The sequence below is a fragment of the Podarcis cretensis genome, assembly GCF_951804945.1.
Source record: "Podarcis cretensis genome assembly, chromosome: 6".
In the NCBI taxonomy this organism is placed as follows: domain Eukaryota; kingdom Metazoa; phylum Chordata; class Lepidosauria; order Squamata; family Lacertidae; genus Podarcis; species Podarcis cretensis.
In genome coordinates, this window is record NC_137175.1 from 32,956,715 (window position 1) to 32,978,007 (window position 21,293).

Sequence of the window (21,293 nt, forward strand, 5' to 3'; positions counted from 1 at the left end):
GGGAATACTAAAGGAACTTGCAGATGCAATTTGAGAGGCTCCGTCTATATTCTTTGAGAATTCTTTGGGGTTCCTGTGGGCTGAAGACAGGCAAATGTCCCCATCCCCCCCCCAAAGGAAATAATAATAATAATAATAATAATAATAAGAAGAAGAAGAAGAAGAAGAAGAAGAAGAAGGGGGGAGGGGAACCAAGCAACTACCAACTGGTTAGCTTGACGTTGATACCAGGAAAGGTCCTAGAACAGAGAATTAAACAGTCTGCAAGCACTTAGAAAATGATGCGTGGATACAATTTCGGTGCATGTTAAAACTCTCCCTTGTTCAACACAGCCTTTGCCCGCCGTTGATGCTGGCAGCTGTGGAAATGTTCAGCATGTTGACTGGACTCGACCGTAATTGTGTTAGTTTTGCATGGTGTTTGATGGTGCTATTGCACGTCGCCACGAAACGCCCAACTAACGCACGACGCGCAAAAATCGCAGTAGGTCTAAATTCTGCAGTGGGGGGGCATCCTTCCCGCCCTGCACGGCTCTCTTCTCTCGCATACCTAGCAAAACGTGGGGCTCTAAGAGCCCTCCAGTTTCCAACCTCTCGCCATCCATTTCCAGCCTTCCGCTGCCGAGTAGACTAGTCCTTCTTTCCCTCCCCGATCTCTCCCCCCGCCACCAGCGGCGCCAAGGAGACGCACCGAGGGGAAGCACCGCGGAGCAGCCTGCGCGTCTGGCTCCCCAAGGCCGATCGTCGTGCTCGCCAGTGGGGTGGGGTGAGGATCTCCGCCCTTCCCGGGAAAAGAGGAGGAGGAGGCGTCGCCTCCCGCCCCCCCCCCCCCGGATCCGGTTTCTCGGCTCCCGCCCTCTCCCGCAGCGTCGCCCTGGGGCGCGCCGAGCTGGTCTGAGCCGTCGGGAGCTGCCGCGATGGGAACCTGGGGCCTGGCGGCGATGGTGCTCTGCAGTCTGGCTGCTGCAAGCTTCGGTGAGGCGGTGGAGGCGAGAGAAGCGAGGGGAAGGGAAGGCAAGGGGGCCCGGGCGAGGTGGGGAGGGGGGCAGGAGGATGGGCCGCCCCAGGGCTACACGCTGCGCCGCCCGAGGTGCCTTTCTCCTCCTACCGCCCCAGGAGAACAACAGGGGCGCTGGGGGGCGCGCCTGCTTCGGGCCCGACCTGTGGAGCCGAAGCCCTGCCTTGTCCTGGCGCCCCCTGGAAATATGGGTCACGGGTCTGGGCGCGCCTCTGCTGGGAGGAGGAAAAGCTTGGGGGGGGGACCTGTTTCTTCCCCGGAATTCGAACCCGGGGCAAGTTGTTCCCCAGATTGTTTTTTTCAACCTGAGAAGCCACGCCTCTGAGCATGTGCAAAATGCCTATATCGCGACTGGGTTAAAGAAGCCCGCCAGCCCCTACAGTGGCCAGCCATATGTTTATAGCAGGACAAGCAGGACATGAGTACATTGTGATAACCTTTTCCCCAGGGCTTTGAGTCTCCAGCAAGTGAGTTTCAGAGGCTTATTGCCTCTGACAATGGAGGCAATAGATAGTCATCATTAGTAGCCATTGACGGCCCTATCCACTACTATCTATTGTTCCTCTGTTCCCCCAGCTCTCAGCCCCCAGCTCTCATTAGTTGGGAGGAAGCCTCGAGGCCAGTGGATCCCCACATGGTGGCTCTGTCAGTGCGCCCTTTGCTGCTGCTTGCTTGTGAATTGGGGGCTGCCCCCACCCCATATATTCCTCAAGGTTCTCTGCCTTGGGAGTTACGTCTTAGACTGAAGCTAACCAGAGGTGTGTATGGATTGGTGTGGCGAGAAAGTGGATCTAGAGAAGTTTCCTAACCCCTCTCTGAGTATAGGAAGCTGGGTGGTGGGAGATTCAGGACAGAGAGGAAGTGTTTTTGAAAGCGCAGGTAGTTAAAACTGGAATTGGTTGCACGCAACCTTTCTCAACCTTTGGGTCCCCAGATGTTGTTGAACTACAACTCCCATCACCCCTAGCTAGCAAGGCCAGAGCTCAGGGATGATTGGAGTTGTAGTCTAACAACATCTGGGGACCCACAGGTTGAGAACCGCTGGTACAGGTAGATGTGGTGATGGCCACCAATCTGGACGGCTTTAAAAGGGGTACCAGAGGAACAATAGATAGTAGTGGATAGGGCCGTCAATGGCTACTAATGATGACTATCTATTGCCTCCATTGTCAGAGGCAATAAGCCTCTGAAACTCACTTGCTGGAGAATCAGAGCCCTGGGGAAAGGGCTATCACAATGCACTCATGTCCTGCTTGTAGACTTCCTATAAGCATATGGCTGGCCCTTGTAGGGGCAAAATGCTGGACTTGATGGGCCTTTGGTCTGATCCAGCACAGCTCTTCTTATGTTCCTATATGTGTTGTGATGTTTGCCTCTGTAGAATTTCTCTGGCTTTGTTCCTATGGAGGCAGACACCCTATGGAGAGTATCACGCCCAAACTGGTCCTTGACCATATGGATTGCCTAGAAACACACCCAACAGGAATCTACTAAGTCTTCTTAGAGTTTTGACTTAAAACTATGTATTCCCTCAATTAGTAATTTTCATTATTATTATTTTTTAACTGAGGATCTTAAACCACTTTTATATATATTAAGAAGCTACATTATACCAAGCCAGAACATTGGTCCATCTTGCTCAGTATCATCCACAATGTGGATCTCCAGGACTTCAGACATTCCCAGGCCTACCTGGAGATGTCAGGGGTTGAACGAGGCGCCTTCTGCATGCACAGCAAATGCTCTGTCACTGAATTACCGGTACAATCCTTATTTTTTTGTATTAAGTGGTATATAATCTTCCCAAGTAAACAAGTAGAATTCATGGATTGGTTTTAGGAGCCAGAAAAGAGTCAAATATAATAAACTTGCCGTACTAAACACTGAAAATTTCTGAGTGTGCTCCACTGAAGTGAATGGGAGCTGTGCAAGAATGTGAGCATTCATCTCCGTGGAGTTTGTGCAGGGAAAAACTTTAAATGGTATTTGCACTTTGTAGGTATTGTGATCACTGCCATCAATCCATGCATTCTGTTGCTGCATCTTGGGCTCCTCTTGGAAGCCACTGAAAATGCACACACAGTACCAACGCCTACCTGATGAACCCTTTTTCCATTTCCTGCCACATCCCCATTGAGTTCTTTGTGGGTAGTTTTTGTCTGTGGCTAAGGAAGGATGTTGAACCTGTAATTAGAGGGGACCAAGAGAATTAAATGTCTTATTCAGTGTGAGTTTCAAAAATAACCATGCCTTTCTTTTTTTAGAAATGTGGATTTGTGCATTGACTTGAGTGCATGCAGTAACTTATCCCTGGCAGCTGAACATGCTGCTTGACTGATTCTCTCAATAATTCCTTTCTATTTCCCAAAAAGTGGGGTTATCTGACTATACTATAGAAAGAGCCAGAGTGTAATTGCTAATGCTCTTTTAATTGACTATTCAGATTGTTGCTTTGCAGTTTGAGGTTTGCAGAGCTGATTCAAATACTCAGGGAAAAAATTGTGACACAGGAAACAGCCAGATACTGAGTCAGACCACTGGTTCATCTGGCTCTGTATTGTCTACACTGACTGGCAGCAACTCTCCTAGTTTCAGACTTGGGGGGGGGGTCTCTCAGCCCTACTTGGAGATGCTAGAGATTGAACCTGGAGCCTTCTGCTTGCAAATCGGACTCTGAACTGCTGAGCTGTGGCCCTTCCCAAGGCTACTTACCACATAATGTACCACTTCAGAATGTAGAAGTGGGGGACCACATATTTTAATACACTCCCACACTGAAAGCTTATTGAAAGCTAACATGTTCGATGTTATGGAAGAACTGGGAGTGAAACATACTAAGCGTACTTTTGTACGCTTGAAACGCCGAGCATTTTCACATTAGGCGCCTCTGTGACCATATGAAGCTGCCTTATTCAGAGCATTGGGCCATCTACCCCAACCAGGGGTGCCAACTTGAATAAAATATTGTGGGGGCCCAGGTAAGGTAAAGGTAAAGGGACCCCTGACCGTTAGGTCCAGTCGTGGCCGACTCTGGGGTTGCGGCGCTCATCTCGCTTTATTGGCCAAGGGAGCCGGCGTACAGCTTCTGGGTCATGTGGCCAGCATGACTAAGCCACTTCTGGCAAACCAGAGCAGCGCACAGAAACGCCGTTTACCTTCCCGCCAGAGTGGTACCTATTTATCTACTTGCACTTTGAGGTGCTTTCGAACTGCTAGGTTGGGAGGAGCAGGGACCAAGCAACGGGAGCTCACCCCGTCGCAGGGATTCAAACCGCCGACCTTCCAATCGGCAAGCCTTAGGCTCTTGATCACATGATACCATGCAGACACACCATTTGAATGGGAATGCCCATCAACTTTGCAGGGACCTGGCCCCCTAAAATATTTTATTGTGGGGGCCGAAGCCCCCACGGCCCCTAGGAATTGGCTCCTATGACGCCAATACTGTCTATTCTGACTGGCTGCAGCTCTCCGCTGTATTAAGGCAGAAGTATTTCTGCTTAACTGGAGGTGCCAGGGGTTGATGAGGCTTTCTATGTACCAGTTACGTGCTCTGTCACTGAACTAAGGCCCCTCCAATAATTTGCCTGTAGTTGCTTTTCCTTAAATCTGAAGCAAATGGAAAGCCTGTATCGGCAGGAATGCACTTTTTGTTTCTTTTACACGTTTTATCCTATGGTAACAGCTATTGCTATATGGAACAAGTAGTACTGGGAGCCTCAAATATATTGCTGCATGTTTTATGAAAACAATATCTGTATGGAATCTATAAACTCTGTCTCTCTTGTGGGGTGCCATTTTCAAAATAGTGCTGATAACTATGATGGGCCTGTGATTAACAAAGTAAATGCCAGCAGTGATATTTACAAGAGAGAGATATAGAATTGATTCCTCAATCCTGAAAAATGGTCTCTCCTCAGAGTGTTGTCCCAGATTGCTGTCTCAGATTAACTTAATATAGATTACTTATCCCTTAACATACCCATTAGAGTTATTACTGGTACTTGTTTGTTACATTTATATCCCAACTCTCCTCTAATGAATTAAGGGTGCCATACATGGTTCTTCCCCTCCTCATTCCGACCTCACAACAACTCTGGCCCAAGGTCCCCCAGTGAGTCTCATGAATGGAGATTTGAACCCTGATCTCCCGGGTCCCAGTCCAAACCACTGAGTCTCTTGGGCTTGCCAATCGGAAGATCAGCGGTTTGAATCCGTGCGACGGGGTGAGCTCCTGTTGCTCTGTCCCAGCTTCGACCAACCTAGCAGTTGGAAGGCACACCAGTGCAAGTAGATAAATAGGTACCTCTGTGGCAGAAAGGTAAACGACTTTTCTGTGCGCTCTGGTTTCCGTCACTGTGTTCCATTGCACCAGTAGCGGTTTAGTCACCCTGGCCACATGACCTGGAAAGCTGTCTGTGGACAAACGCTGGCTCCCTTGGCCCGAAGCGAGATGAGCACTGCACCCCACAGTTGCCTTTGACTGGACTCAACCATCCAGGGGTCCTTTACCTTTTTTTTTTTACCGTCCAACCACCAAACTGACTTACTAGTAAGTCACAATTTTACTTTCAGACACTGATTTCTACCCAGCTTCTTTATGTAAATAAACAGTTCCATAACAGTTCCTAGAGACAGAAGAAAGCTTATTTTTCTTGCACCCCAATGTTTATTAGTCCTGTTTTCCTACTGAGGAGCAGAAAACCCCTTTATTCTTGAAGCTACAGTACTTACTGGGCAGAAAAACCTCTCCAGTGCTTTGGCAGATGGAGTGTTAGGGGCTCTTTCTGTAACAGTCTGTTGTGTTTGGTCTGTGGCAGTAGTTTTGTTCAGTAGAGGAGTAATCTAAGATCTATGGCAAGTCAGATGACTCTGCCTTAGATCTAGATATAGGGTGGAATTCAATGGAGGCATTGCATGCATGGAATGAGCTCTGCTCTTGCAGTGGGATTTCCCTCCTTTCCTATCCCCTCTGCCCCCTAAATCTTCTCTGGAGGGTTGGGGGGGGGAATCCCAGAACAGATTTAGGGGGTGTGCAGGGGGAAATGTCCCACTGTGTAAGTAAACCTTGTTTCCTCTATTAGTGCTACATTGAATTCCACCCACAGTCTCTGCCCCACACTTGAGATTAAAAAAAGTTTTCAAAGCAGTTTTCAATTTGCGACAATTAAAAACACATACAGAAGTTATGCTGCTATTCCCAACACAAAATACAGCTGCAAAGAGATGGGCTTTTTAATAAAAAAATATAAAGGAAAGGTTCTGGCAAGAGCAAGTCAGCGTGGTAGGAGAAAATGTGAGCCACAAATCTAAGTTACTGAGGCTCAAACTACGCATAATGGTGGCAGACCAATCAGTTTAAAACCAGGGGCTCTCCTCATTGCACAAAAAGGAGGGGGTGAAAACCTAATTTATAGAGCAAAACGAGTGTGCAGGTGGGGGTGTAGGCCAGACAGAAAAGAGAGCCTATGATCCTCCAGTTGTTGTTGGACTCCAACTCCCATCAGCTCCAACCATATCTGGCTGTCAGGAATGATGGGAATTGTAGTCCAGCAACATCTGGAGGGTTGGTCTCTGGATCAGTGATAGCCTCTTCCTTTAAAAATCAAATCAGCCATGGAAGGCTGTGATCAAGAGTAGAAGAGTCTTTTTAACCATGGCCATTTTACTGTTAAAAATTATTCTCTTGACTGCTTTTTCATCTGTGATACCTATATTTCTTTTCTTTCTTGGGTAGAAAAGCAGCTTGGGCAGCAGGGGCTTAAAGGTAAAGGTATCCCTGACCATTAGGTCCACTCGTGACCCACTCTGGGGTTGCGGTGCTCATCTCGCTTTATTGGCTGAGGGAGCCGGCGTACAGCTTCCGGGTCATGTGGCCAGCATGACTAAGCCGCTTCTGGCGAACCAGAGCAGCACACAGAAACGCCATTTATCTTCCTGCTGGAGCGGTACCTATTTATCTACCTGCACTTTGACGTGCTTTTGAACTGCTAGGTTGGCAGGAGCTGGGACCGAGCAACAGGACCTCACCCCGTCGCGGAGATTCGAACTGCCGACCTTCTGATCGGCAAGTCCTAGGCTCTGTGGTTTAACCCACAGCGCCACCCGTGTCCCTAACAGGGACTAACTTACTGATAAAAAGGCCAGAGGAGGAAGCAGCCCCCCCCCCCGAGGAGAAACACATCACCCCTATCACCAGCACACAAAAGCAGTTGCCTTAAGTGGGCTCAGTGTAATCTTTCATTAGAACTGTATTTTTTCTAAAGCAAACATTCTTCTTCTGTTCACTATCCCACAGATTTCAAAAGTAGCTGTTCCATCTTTTCCTTGCTAAATAACTATTTGAAATACTGCATAGAAGTTATAGATTTGAGAGTCCCCTCTGTCAGATACATTTAAAAGCTGGTTAAAGAACTCAGCCTCTAGAATTATATGTACAATGCAGTGCCACTTGTGTGGGTTTCCTGTTTAATAACAAAAATTACTTTTATTAAAATATTTTCTTGGATAACAAAAGTACATACTGTACAGCATATCTGTTTGCAATTCATAGAGTCCTTTCTACAGATTGGTTGTCTGGGTTTTCTGTTTTGTTTTGTTTTGATAACGGTTTATTTCCCCCCTCATTATCTGTAGCAACACCAAAAAAATAATAGAATTGAAAGAGAAGGAAGAATCAGAACAAAAACTTGGAATTCTTGAAAAACAGATGCTTTGTGTTGTCCAAAACTATCTCGAAGATAAGAGACTTCTAGTCATTAAATGATGGCTATGTTCTTGCAGCTGAGCTGCTCCTTGTCACCTTCTTAGAGGATTAAGGATGTATTCACTTGCTGTTGGTGTGTGCTTGGGGAGGGAGAGAGAGAGTTGGTGGCTTCAGAGCTAAATGCTTTAATTGAGGATAATCAGATGAAGATGTATATCAGACAAATATTAATCAAAGGAAGACAAGATAATCCCATGGTGGAGACAGTAGGGGAAATGAATCTACTTACGGTAACAAGAGTGGATTCTTTTGTGGCTAGCTAAATGTGAAAGGCTGAATGAAAAATTGCTGGGGGGGGGGGGGAGCTGGGAGAATGAAGTCTGGGAACCCTTAAAGGGAGGGAAATACTGACAGCAAGGGAGGAAAAATAAAGCATGGGGGGAGGCATGGAAGAAGGCAGATATCTGTTGGCAGAGCACGAAACTTTTAATCTCAGTGTTGTGGTTCAAGTCCCACATCGGGCAAGAGATCCCTGCATGGCTGGGAGTTGGACTAGATGACCCTTGTGATTCCTCCCAGTACTACCAGTTTATGCTTCTAAGGGGGAGACTGAGCAGAAATATGACATTTGAGATCATGGCTCATGGCAGAAGCCTTGTAAGAGGTCAAGTGCTGAATTGCCTTAAGAAGGTTGCCACTGTCATGAGTTTGGTTGAATTTATCTATCCATCCATCTGCCAGTCATATAATGATTGCCAGGGTCTCTTGCTCTTTACCTCAGTACAGTGGTACCTCAGGTTACAAACACTTGGGGTTACAAACTCCACTAACCCGGAAGTAGTACCTTGGGTTGAGAACTTTGCCCCAGGATGAGAACGGAAATCGCGGCACAGTGGCAATGGGAGGCCCTATTAGCAAAAGCGCGCCTCAGGTTAGGAACGGTTTCGGGTTAAGAACAGACCTCCGGAATGAATTAAGTTCTTAACCCAAGGTACCATTGTATTAGGTTTAATGTGAGTTTCTTGCATCCAATTGTGCCATCTTGGTGGTGCTGTCCATGGTACCATCTGTGGTTCCATTTTAATGACCAGGTACAGTACTGTGAGGTATTGCTTCAGAGCCAACATGGGGCAACTTCCATACGGAGATTCCTACTCCCACCCCCACATTCTGTGCACTTGTGATCTGCAAGCTGTGAAGCAGAATTTTTTTATCAAGTTGATTGGATCTGTCTTAGTCTTTGGGTGGGTGGTGAAGAGCTTTTTATTCTGAAAAACTTCTGAGTGGATCTGGCTAGATGTTTCTGTTAAATATGTCCATACCTACACTTATCTTTCTATAGACATTTGTTTCTGTCTTGGATCTGTGTTGCTTATGACCCCAATAATACTAGGAGGGTGGTTTTTCCTTTTTTCCAGTTTTGTATAAGGAAGAGATGTTTTTACTGCACTAAAGGAGTTGATGCCAGAAACGTTAATTATTCAAGCTCTGTTGCAAGAGTGCTTTTTCCATGCTTGGCAATATCTCTGCACAAAATACTAAAGAGTGATTAAACTCTGTAAATTGATTATCTAGCCAAAAACAAGTCTGTTGTACGAGCGTCTCTAAGATCATATTGAAATAGACAGGGAGGTATATGATTCAGATTTCTGGTTGGAAGACACTGAAGAAATTCCTTTCCGATGTCCAAATCTTCCTACAGATGGATAGCTTACGGGTTAGAAGGCTACGCTTTTATTAGCTTGCTTTTCTACCTTTCCATCCTGTCACCGCAGAGCTATTCCTACTGCATGCCTCAAACCCTATAGAAGAAGTAATATGAGAGTGTTAATGGTGGCTATGCACACCCTTTTCTCTTTTCTGGGCTTCCAGTGCCAGGGGAAAGAGTGATGCTGTGGTCTGCAGAGAGAGAGAGAAAGGGAGGTGCAGCTGTTCCTCCTACAAAAAAATAAAAATAAAAAATAAACTTATATATTGCCTTTCCTGGCTGCTAGTCCTGGCTCAGTAAGTGAGCACAGCAAATATGGACCCTTGATGAAATTTTCTTTCCTGAGACCCAGTACATTTCCATTTCTGTTTTTTGAACCATTTCTGTTTTTAGGTGTCTGTCAGCCCTGTAGTTCTGTGGTCTCATGGCTGTTTTTCAACTTTCTTAACCCACAAAGCCATGCAACTTCTAGCTAATGTTTCTCAGTCAGTCTGTATTGTGGGTGGGACAGTGGGGACTGTCAGAGGAAAGACCTTTTCAGCAATGGCATCCCAATAGTGAAACACCCTCGAGTCTCGCGTGGCATCTAGGTCATGATTGTCTATTTTGTTTTATTTCCCCCCAGACATTTTGAGATTATTTAAAGATTTTTGGTATTTTTAATTCTGTTGTTTTCGTATATGTTTTGCTGCACCTGGTTTTATGTAATTGTTTAATTTTGTAGTGCAGGTTTATTTCTGTTTAATATTTAGGGTTCTGGTTTTTTTTAAATGATTTTAACATTTATTGTTGACTGAGAGGGTAGTGCTAATTGGGTGCCTTAGGGTGAAGGGCGGGTAATAAAATAACAACAACAACAGCAGTAATAATAGAAATGCAAAATATGTTCGTAAATAATAAACGTAGTTTCCATGGACTGGGGGACACTGAGCACACCCAAGATAAAGGGAAGTCACTGTATTTATTAAAATGTATATATATATTATTGATTAATTACAAAGAGAAAAGTGCAAACATAACAAAAAGGAAGAAAACAAAGAATAAAAAATGCAAACCACAAAGCATCACAGCCTGGAAAGACAAAAGTACAAAGACAGAAGTCACTGTATGGGAATTGTATTTATTGAGTAATTATCGGATCATTACTTTTGAGATTTGCCTTAATCTTGTATTTACTGCCAGAGATTACAAACACATTTCTAGATTCTGTGGCGTGGTTGAGAATACACCTTCCCTGCAAGGGAATTGCTTGCACGGTGGGGAGGGGCTGCTTTTAGAATTGCAGATGTTGAAGGGACTAACATTTGTCAAAAAATAGAGTGCTGTGTTAGTAGTTGGTGTTTTGGACTAGGGCTGGTATAGTGGTGGTGGTAAGAATCATGCCCATCATTTGGAGCTACTTGGCGAAAGGACAAAATATTATAAGTAAATAAAATAGCTTGTGTACGACAGATGGTTATGACAGTTCCTTCAGAAGTTCAGCATAGTTTGAAAACAAAATGTATTAAAATAACTTATGGTTTAAGTGCAGGTCATTACGAGGGCATTGAAATAAGCTTGAACTGGATGGATTTGCCAATTTGCCCCATCATTGCCCCAAAGTACTAGGTAGTTTCCTCACTGCTAAAATACAAGCAGACCCTGCGTGCACCTCATGCATCGATACAGCTTCCTAAAAGATTTGAGAGCTTATGATAGTTGCTATGGCCCAAAGGTCACAGGCAGAATGACAGGAGGGTGGGATTCCTGAGTAAGGAGCTGGACCTGGCTGGATAAGGCAGGTTTCATGAATCAAAGCCGCACTGTGTGTATAGAGCAGGGCATGCACCATTTCCATCCATTCCAAGGCGGCTGATAATGTTCCATATGTGGAGATTACATTTGGAAGAGAAGGGGACTTGGAGCGTGAGTATGAACTCCCAAAACATGATACTCTAGGTGGCAATATAAAACCACGGCAGCTGCCCAGTCTACATGTCTCAAAGAGCGGAGGAGTTTCAGTTTCCTGTTCCCCTGCTGCCCTGACTCACGGCCAGGTCTGATGTAATATGATCTATGTGTGCCTGATTTTTCTTGCCTGCGACAGGCTTTATATATGCATGCTCATCTACATTTCCAAGAAGGAAGGACATGCATGTGACTTCAGCACCTGCCCCCTTGTCTATTTATTTTAAAAGCAGAATGGCTACATGTGCACCATGTTGTCTGGACAACAGGAAAAGTAGTTTTGTCCTACGTTTTGTTCAACTGCAGATAAGGGGTGACAATGAGTTAATACAGCCCATGAAAAAAATAAAAGAAGAGCTTGCTGGATCAGGCCAAGGCCCCATCTAGTCTACAGCACTCTTTCCCCCCACTTGCAATGCTCAGCAACTGGTATGCCAAAGCACACTCCTTCTGATATCCATAATGGCTAGCGAGCATTGCCATAGACTTGTCTGCATGAATTTGTCTTGTCTCCTTGTAAAACCATCCAAACTGGTGGCCATCACAACACCTTTCAACAGGGGGGTGTTTAACTATGTGCTGTGTCTGTCCTTCCAACATTTGGCTTTATTGGATGGTCCCAGTGATCTGTTACTCCTCTTGCTCAGGACATGTATCTACATAGGGAGATAGGAGGCTGTCTGGTTAATTGTTTCTGCTTCTGAGGGAAAAGGAGAAGGGAATTGAAGTAGGATTTGAAAAAGTGAAGAGGGCGAACGTGTGCCAAAAGCTTCTTGCATATCCCCATTGGGAGAACTTTACTCTAGAACAGGCATATCCAACTCCCAAGAGACTGTGATCCTACTCCCAGTATAAAAAAACTGGCAGTGATCTACTAAAGGTGGCAACTAAATGAGGGGAGATTTGCCAAGGGTTGTTCAGCTTTTTTTTGGGGGGGGGGGTTGGAGAGGCCAAAGGTGTTTCTCAGTGATCACTTCCTATTGTCCCGCGATCTACCTGGAGCACCCTGGTGATCTACCGGTAGATCACAATCTACCGGTTGGACATCCCTGCTCTAGAACAACAAACGTGTTACCTGGAGGCCAGGAGCTTATTGCACTGAGCATCCACAATGTCTGTCCAGCAGGCAGACGGTCATACTTCTGACATTCTGTACAATACACTGAGTAGGCCTGGCATCCTTGCTTTATCTCTGATATTATGGTTTGTTATGCTAATTTGTTTTGGAGCTTGGGATTTGTTACAGAGAGAATAGCAGGCTGGAGAGAATAGCCTGCCCTGGTCTCCTTGCACAGCTTCCTACATCACTTGTCACTTTGAAGCTTTACCACTGGGCCCAAGATCCTTCATCAGATGGGGCTCCCCTCCAGTGCGAAATAAAGACCTTTACCTGGTTTACAAAGGAGAGGAGTTCATGTGAGGTTTAGCACATTTATTGCAAAGGACACTACTGGCATTAGGACTCTTGATCACTTGATAGGTGATACAGTGTTGCTTTGATTGGATTAGAAACTGGATGAAGATTAAGCATTAGCTATTTTAGGAGTCCCAGCCGATTTATAGAGGGGGTCAATACTCCCTTGTCCATTTAAATAGAGGGCTTCAGCGGAAACTTTCAAGTGCATTTTATCTTGGCCTGCTATATCTTTACTAGCTCCCTTCAAAGCTATTACGTTGCACACCACTTCTATTTATGGGAATTCTTTAGCCACAGAGAATTCGAAAGTGTTGCTGTCTCACTTAGTGTGACCCAACTGTTCTTACTTTGATAGGGAATTTACTGTGAAATAGACTGCTTTAGTCACTTTTTTTTATGAAGGCAAAGGCACAGTGAAAAAAACATCCCTCTCATGTTCTGTCAGGGACACGGGTGGTGCCGTGGGTTAAACCACAGAGCCTAGGACTTGCTGATCAGAAGGTCGGCAGTTCGAATCCCCGCGACGGGGTGAGCTCCCGTTTCTTGGTCCCTGCTCCTGCCAACCTAGCAGTTCGAAAGCACGTCAAAGTGCAAGTAGATAAATAGGTACCCCTCCGGCGGGAAGGTAAATGGCATTTCTGTGCGCTGCTCTGGTTCGCCAGAAGCGGCTTAGTCATGCTGGCCACATGACCCAGAAGCTGTATGCCAGCTCCCTCGGCCAATAAAGCGAGATGAGTGCCGCAACCCCAGAGTCAGCCACGACTGGACCTAATGGTCAGGGGTCCCTTTACTTTTACATGTTCTGTCTGTTCAGCTTCTGGTTTGTTTCCCTCCCAGCAGTCCTAAAATCCAACTTTTAAAAGCTCTATAGAATAGTTGCATAATTTCCCCACGTGTAGATGTCCTGCTGGGTGGCTATTTTGGCCAGTTATAGTCTGCATAGATTGCCCTAGTCATTTTCTTCTCTGTCAGCTGTTCCACCTCTCTAGGAATAAACACTATCGCATTAACCCCTCCATTTCTGTGCTGGAGAGGCAATCATGATTAGCAGTGCAGTGAATGGGGAGTATTTAACCCTTCCCTCACACATAATGGCCCCAATGAAAATGGCCCCACTCCAACATTTGGACTCTGGAAAAGCGGAGTGTCCCCTTGGCTGAAGAGTGTTAGAAGTTCGGAAACAGATTTGCTGTTCTGCTTTGAGCATCAGCGTTTTGGTTGCTGCTAAATTGTCCACCACTGGAAGCTATCGCAGAGAAAGAACAGAGAATTGTGATATGGAATTGTGATACAACTTTTCCATTTGTATGCATTCATGCAGGAAATTTATACTGCATTTAGAGGAAGAAGTGCAGTGTATCCTGATATCCTGGTCCTTGTAAAAGTGGATCTTGAGCAGGGAATCTAGATTACAAAGACTGCATCTTGTATTTTTGGATTACATTTTAGTGCGCTCCTTAGGCTGTATTCCAGTGGTGAAAAAAAAAATAGATTTTTTTGTGGTACCAATGCTAGCAGTGATAAAGTTGTGCTGTTATATGGGATCACAGCCATTTATTTTAAGCATGTGGGATGGGAAGCAGACAGGCTGCAGTTGACAAGTGGTGAGGGAAATGTACTCTGCACATGCTCAGAGGCAGGTAAAGACTAACGAATGACTTATTCAACCTCCCCACAGTCTCAGCCGATGAGGACTGCAAGTGGTACATGGACCGAAATGGCTCATGGCATCCCGGCTTCGACTGCCACTTCCCCTCCTTCTGCTGTGGTGACTGCTATCAGCGTTACTGCTGCATTGACCTCAGGAAACTCCTCACTGAACGGCAACAAAAGCACTGCATAGCATTTGGGTAAGAACAGGCGAGATGTGTGCCAAAAAAGGGAGGGGCTGGGAGAAAAAGAGAGAGAGGAAGAAAGGGTCAAGGTTGTGCTTCAATACTTGAAAAGGCTAAACCAGATGGAGCTGAGGAGGAAAGAAGTGAGCAGACTTCTTATTATCCCCCACTCCTTTTTGTTCCTGATATGCAGCCATGGAGGGGTTGCAAATTTGATCAGATCATAATAGTGGCTGGGGGGGGGGGTAGGGGAATAATCTCCTCTGAGTGGTTTTTATAATCAAAATTCCTGCTGTGCAGGTGGGAATGGCTTTCACCATGGAGATGGCCCCTGAGGGATGTTGGAAATTTTTGACAAAACAGAAATGGGAGTGGGATTTGCCAATGTTCATTTATTTGCCTCATGTCCAAAACAGACATCCATCCAGTGAACATGATTGTTATTTGCTGCTGCTGCTGCTTTCCATCCTCAAACGATAAGCAATTAATTACATCCCTCCGCCATTTGCATTGCATCTCTTTGCATTGAAATGATCGGGGTGGAGTAATGCAGTGACACGGTAATGGCATAATTTACTTAATTAATTACATAAATGATGTAAGTTACATAAATTCGCTACAATGGCCAGCGAGATGAATAACATTGTTTTTGGCAGAAGGTGAGATGCAGCAGAATGGAAACAGTTCTGCATGCTGGGAATACAGGGCAGAACGAAAAACACTGCCTTTTCACATCCCTACTGCAGACACGTGCATATATACACACACTGTGATCAACACACCTCACTGATTTGAGCATAAAGTACAGAGCTCATACCTCAGTTAGAAATCATGGATATAGGTAAGATCAATCCCTAGTGGAGGTGAACCTCATGGGATCTCCTACTCCAGAGTTGGAAAACCACAAGCCCAAGGGCTGAATGTGGCCCGCCAGGCCTCTCTGTCTGGCCCTCAGGTCTGCTCCATGTCCTCCTTAAGTACTTCTGCCTAGCTGGAACATATCCTTGAATTCTGATATTACCTCTGGATTGCCTGGCTAGAAGATAGAGAGCTGTGTGAGCAACTTCTGACATTTGTGTGGCTGGAGTGCAGCCTACTATACAAAGGTTGCTCCACCCATTTTTAGCTTCTGACCCCACCTACTTTTTGTCTCTGCCCCTGTCCATCAATGGCATGTACCCTGCTCCCTCCAAAGGGTGCCCAGGAAGGATTGCAACCTTTTGACTATAAAATGTTCTCCACTCCTGGCATAGTTTCTATAGTCTCTCTACACACATATATTAAAATTGTCTGCCCCAAAGGTTGTTGGATCCAGTAGGTTTCCACTCTGCCCTCATCAGCTTTCAGTTAGCTTATCAAGGCTTCCTGTTGATGCCCTGGTGAGTTAACTATTTATTCCATTTAACCCACAATCAGGGTAGCTAAAAACTAGAAGAGGAAGCATTTGACCACACATTCAATGCCGGCTAATTCATGAAACTTGTATTCTTAATCATGTAATTATAGGTATAGGGTAGAGGGAGGGTCCCCCCCCCCCCCCGTACAGCTCATCCATATTGACAACACAATTTCCTCCTGTTATTATTAAGAAAAACCCATTTATTTCTACTTCAATCAAGTCTACTTCTGGAATCTCCGGTGTCTGGTTTGGTATCAGATGCTATTGTATGCACAGCTCATTTATCACCTCTGTCTGTATCTTATAGCCCCAAAACCATTGCTGGCATCGCTTCAGCTGTGATTCTCTTTGTGGCTATTGTTGCCACAATTGTCTGCTGCTTCCTGTGCTCCTGCTGCTACTTGTACCAGCGACGGCATCACCTTCAGACACCCTATCAAGGTAGGAGAAGTCCTGGTGATGTGGGCCATGACCTTCTTTCTCACAAGTAGCTCAGGATTAGAGATGATATGAATCTCCACAATCTGCAAATTCTTATGCAGATATTGTTTATATGCTTTTGTGGAAGTGTTCTGGTAAGCTGCAGGTCTGATAATATCAATGTTTTTTATTTTTCTTAAGGCAACAATTGGATGTGCAAGGTCATGCAAAGCAAAAACAAATCAAATTTTCTTTGGTTTTAAACCTGTTCTGGATAACAAGATATATTCATGTCTCATAATGGAGCATATAACACGCAGAGAGGGCTTCAGCTGGGGATCAGCCCATTTTCTATAAAATGCATTCATATTTGCAATGAGACTTTTACAGTTCAGATGTGCTTTCCAATGGGGAATCTTTCCTGCGGCATTTGACTAGCTACTGTGGAAGACAGAGAGTGTTAGAGTAAATGGAACTTTGGTCAGATCCAGCAAGGCAGGCCTTACAGAACATTTGGCTTAAACCTTGATGTTCTCTGTCTTGGAGATGTTAATCTATCTATAGCATACTGTGTTTGTTGCCCAGTTAAATATGCTATGTAGCCTCTTCTGCAAGGATATTTATCAAGACAACTGACCTGCAAGAGTAGACCTACACATTAGTAGATTGGGGCACTTAGCTGTGCTTTTCTTTGCATGTGTGGACTGTGAAAGCATGCTTGTTGTTTAGTCATTTAGTCGTGTCCGACTCTTCGTGACCCCATGGACCAGAGCATGCCAGGCACTCTTGTCTTCCACTGCCTCCTGCAGTTTGGTCAGACTCATGTTGGTAGCTTCGAGAACACTGTCTAACCATCTCGTCCTCTGTCGTCCCCTTCTCCTTGTGCCCTCAGTCTTTCCCAGCATCAGGGTCTTTCCCTGAAAAGCTTATGTGAAAGCATAAACAACAGCAAATGAAGCTATGGGGATTAAATGGGAAAGCTTTGGTCCCCCAAAATAAATAATTCCAAAATGTGTGTAAAATGATGAACATCCTACATTCATGTTTACACCGATATGGTCTGAGCTGGCAAGTGTCTGACCAGGAAAGCTCAATGAAAACATTGGCTCAGTATGCCACTTTAATAATAATAATAATAGTAATAATAATAATAGTAAATTTCATGTTAGGAAAGCTTAGGAAAGGGTTTGAAAACAAGCCTGCTGATATCGTAATGCCTTAATACAAATCCATGGTGAGACCACACTAAGAATACTGTGCACAGTTCTGATCTGTGCACTTAAGAAACAATACAGGACATCTCAAAAAGTTGCAGGACCAGACTCCCAAAAGACCAGAGGCTAGAACACCTCCCCAAAGCTACAGTGTCTGGGGCTGTTTAGTTTAGGGGGGCGGAAAGCAAGTTAGGGGAGGCATGGAGGTGAATCTGTGGCTCTTCACATGTTGGATTCCAAAGTCCTATCGACACTAACCAGCATGCCAAATGTGAAGGGAGCTGCAGTCCAACCACATCTAGAGCACCACAGGTTCTCCTTGCCTGACTTGTAGACTCATCAGCCCAGCATATGCTCACAGAGTCTGTTTCCTTTGTCCCAGGTCAAGAGATCCCACTTTCTGGCTACCCTGCCCAGCCTCCAGGGCCTTACCCTATGGATCCCAAAGCTGGGCCAGCACCGTATCATCCTGGCTATACACCAGTTGTTTCCTATCCTCCCACAGCACCAGCTGCACAGTATCCTCTATACCCACCTGGGCCACCATACTACAACCCTGCAGGTAAGAAAGGAGGGGGAAATCAGACTTGAAGACAAGTGGGCCTTAGTTAAAGCTTTGTCTTATCCTCTCCTTCTGTATAGAGATCCTGCCTTAGGAATTGAAGTGTTACGTTTCATTCAGCCACCAAATGGGGAAAGAAGGGGGCTGGTGTTGGGAACCTTCAGGTTTTGTTAGACATAAACTCCCATCTCCCCCAGCTACCATGGACAATACTCAGGGATCGCAGGAATTGTGGTCCAGAAACTTCTGCAGGTTTCTGAGATTAGCCGCCCCGTTCTAGACCAACATCTCCAGAACAGAGGTTACTACCGGGAAGTGGAAGATGGTCCAACAGGGCGAATGGTGAACTCTTCTACCAACATTGGCCAGCCTCTGCCTGCCTTCTTAACTTACATTCATTCCAGGGGGTGGCACTGTCTCCTCCCAAGTATCAGGGTTGCTATTGACTCCTACATCTGTAGAGTAGGCTGCATTTCAGCCATTGCCAACTCAGCAGGGAGGAGGTTGGGGAGGTGGGAAACTCAAATTAGTTGGCTCTGCAGTCGTACCTTGGTTTTCGAACAGCTTAGTTCTTGAAAGTTTTGGCTCCCAAACGCCGCAAACCCGCAAGTGAATCCGAATGTCTGATGGGGCTTCTGCAGCTTCTGATTGGCTGCAGGAGCTTTCTTCAGCCAATCAGAAGCCACGCTTTGATTTCTGAACATTTTGGAAGTCAAACGGACTTCTGAAATGGTTTCCGTTCAACTTCCAAGGTACGACTGTACTTGGCTCTGGCTCCATGTGTTGTTGGCCTCCCTGCCTTCTGTCTTACCAGTCCCAATGGGCGCACTAGCCATCACTGCTACCAGGGTGGTTTAATGATAAATTCCTCTTCACAGAGAGCTCTGGGAATTGTAGCTCTGGAGGCAGAATCTGGGTCTTCTCATAACTCTCAGCACACTTCAGCTCCCAGTATTCTTTAGGGGAAGCCATGACTCTTTAAAATGGCATCATAGTGCTTTAAATCTGTGGTGTGAATGTTGCGCAAGAGCTTCTTCTGGTTGTTCCTGAGATGCGGGGAGACAACACCCCCCTTATCCTTGTGCACTGTGCAGTATGCATCTGCTGAATGATGACTTTCACATCCACCCCTCCCTCTGAGGCTAGTCTCACTTTAACCTTCCATGCCTCTGGCCACATCCTGATTGCCCCTCTCTTTCTGCTGCAGCTCCCCCACCCTACATCCCACCACAGCCGTCACAGCCCAGCACCTGAGGAGGACCTTGCAGAGACTATCCAAAGGAGCCCTTTCTCTCTGGGTCTGCTATTTCCACAGAACCTGTATTGGGTTTCCCGCTGCACTGAAACTCCAGCCCAAGCTTCAGCATTTGCCAGTGTCCCTACTAGTTACCTTTTGCTCTGCATGGTAGGAGGCATCATGACTCTCTACATCTTTGCCTGCGCACCCGCCACCCCCAATTCTTGCAATTCCTGCCTGTGTCACTGTGGGGAAGCTGATAGTCCCCCTTGCTTTCCACCTGGGCTCAGGAAAGAGCATGTGTTAAGACTGCTACAAATGCCATATGTGTCACTTGACTGTTCCATTGACTGTTCAGCTGAGCCTCTTCGATGGGAAAGGAAGAGGTGTCTCAAGGTGGCAACGAAGAGCAAAGTGCAATGGTCTGTATCTCACAGAAGGACATTGGTCCACCCTGTTCCCTGACAAAGCACAAGGATCCATTACGCCTGCTGTTCATGGCCCCAGGTTGAAGTTTTGTCTCTTAAGGAAGTCCTGAAACTTTGGAAAAAGGGGATGGGAGGATACGCAAAAACCCCAGGAGCCTGATACCACATGTGGCTGTTATACACCATTAAACTTACTCACCCAGTGTCCCTTCTTTTTTTTTTACAAAAACAGCTAAGCTGGGTACTTATCCAGCATCCCTTACCCAAACCCTTTCCACTTCAGCTTTGTCTGTGGCCTTTGAGGGGTGGGTGGAGCTTAGAGCATCTACTTTAAATGAGGTTCTTTGCAGCGTAGCCATTATTTCACGTTTCCCCCAGGAAGTTATTGGTGCTCCCTGTAGCTTTGCCCGTATTCTGGCTGCATGGCTCTTTGTCTTGGCTGAGCAGCTCACCAATTTGCTCCTGCAGGCTTAAACCAGCCCTTCCTCTCAAACGATAGCAACCTTCGGTCTGTGGAGATGAGGATGCAAGGTCCAGGGTGATGTCTCTCTCCTGATTCATTGACGCCAACCTTTGGAGCGGATAGTGTTGGAAACTGACTCTTACAGTTTAATTCTCTGGAGTAGAATCATGGCACAGGGAGCAAGGCAAGAGTGTGGAACAAAGGCACAATATACCAGTCAGGGTACAAAAGCGATCATTGTGTGCAAAAAGGGAAATGTTGATGTCACAGCAGTGAAGCAGTTCCCCTTGAGCTCATGGCTCTTAGGAACGGATGAGGCCAATGGGCCCATTGTAAAGAGGGAAAATGCACCATGCACGTGACCTTTACTGCAAGACCAGAGCACAACTTTACATGGTGTGTTGCTGTCTTATGGAGCTGGGCTGCCGAGAACGTTGTCTGGGAGTACATCTCAGGAGAGAGCTCAGACCTCTGTCTCTAGGGTGGAGAATCTCGCAAATATTTATTTGAAGTATGGGGCAGTATAGAAATAGCTTAAATAAATAACCTGTGCTCCCCCCACTGCTGGACTCCATCAACACCAGCTAACATGGCTAATAGGCAGGGATGATGGAAGCAGTAGTCTAGCAACATCTAGAACAGCCTGTCCCCACCTTGGGTCCCCAAACGTTGCTGGACTACAACTCCCATCAGCCAAAGCCAATGGTCAGGGATGATGGGAATTGTAGTCCAACCAGCTGGGAATCCAAAGTTGGCAAAGGATGATCTGGAGGACCCCAGGTTCCCCATCCCTACCCTAGGTCAAGCCTTGTTCCCACTGTGTGGGGGGCATGGCCCTGCTATTTTCCGGGAGCTCATGTTATAGTCAGAATGACAAGTGTTGGCATCACAAAATGTTGGCTAAAATGTGGATTAAACTTGTAAATACTGATAAAGCAA

General features: G+C 45.9%; 1 protein-coding gene across 1 annotated transcript; it reads left to right on the forward strand.

Annotated features, from left to right (window-relative positions):
• Positions 1-800: 800 nt before the first annotated feature.
• Positions 801-21,293, forward strand: SHISA4 (shisa family member 4). Its single transcript, XM_079981886.1, has 5 exons — positions 801-975; positions 14,475-14,646; positions 16,338-16,471; positions 18,047-18,226; positions 19,434-21,293. Exons 1-5 carry the CDS (start codon positions 918-920, stop codon positions 19,478-19,480), a joined length of 591 nt encoding a protein of 196 aa, XP_079838012.1. The 5' UTR covers positions 801-917; the 3' UTR covers positions 19,481-21,293.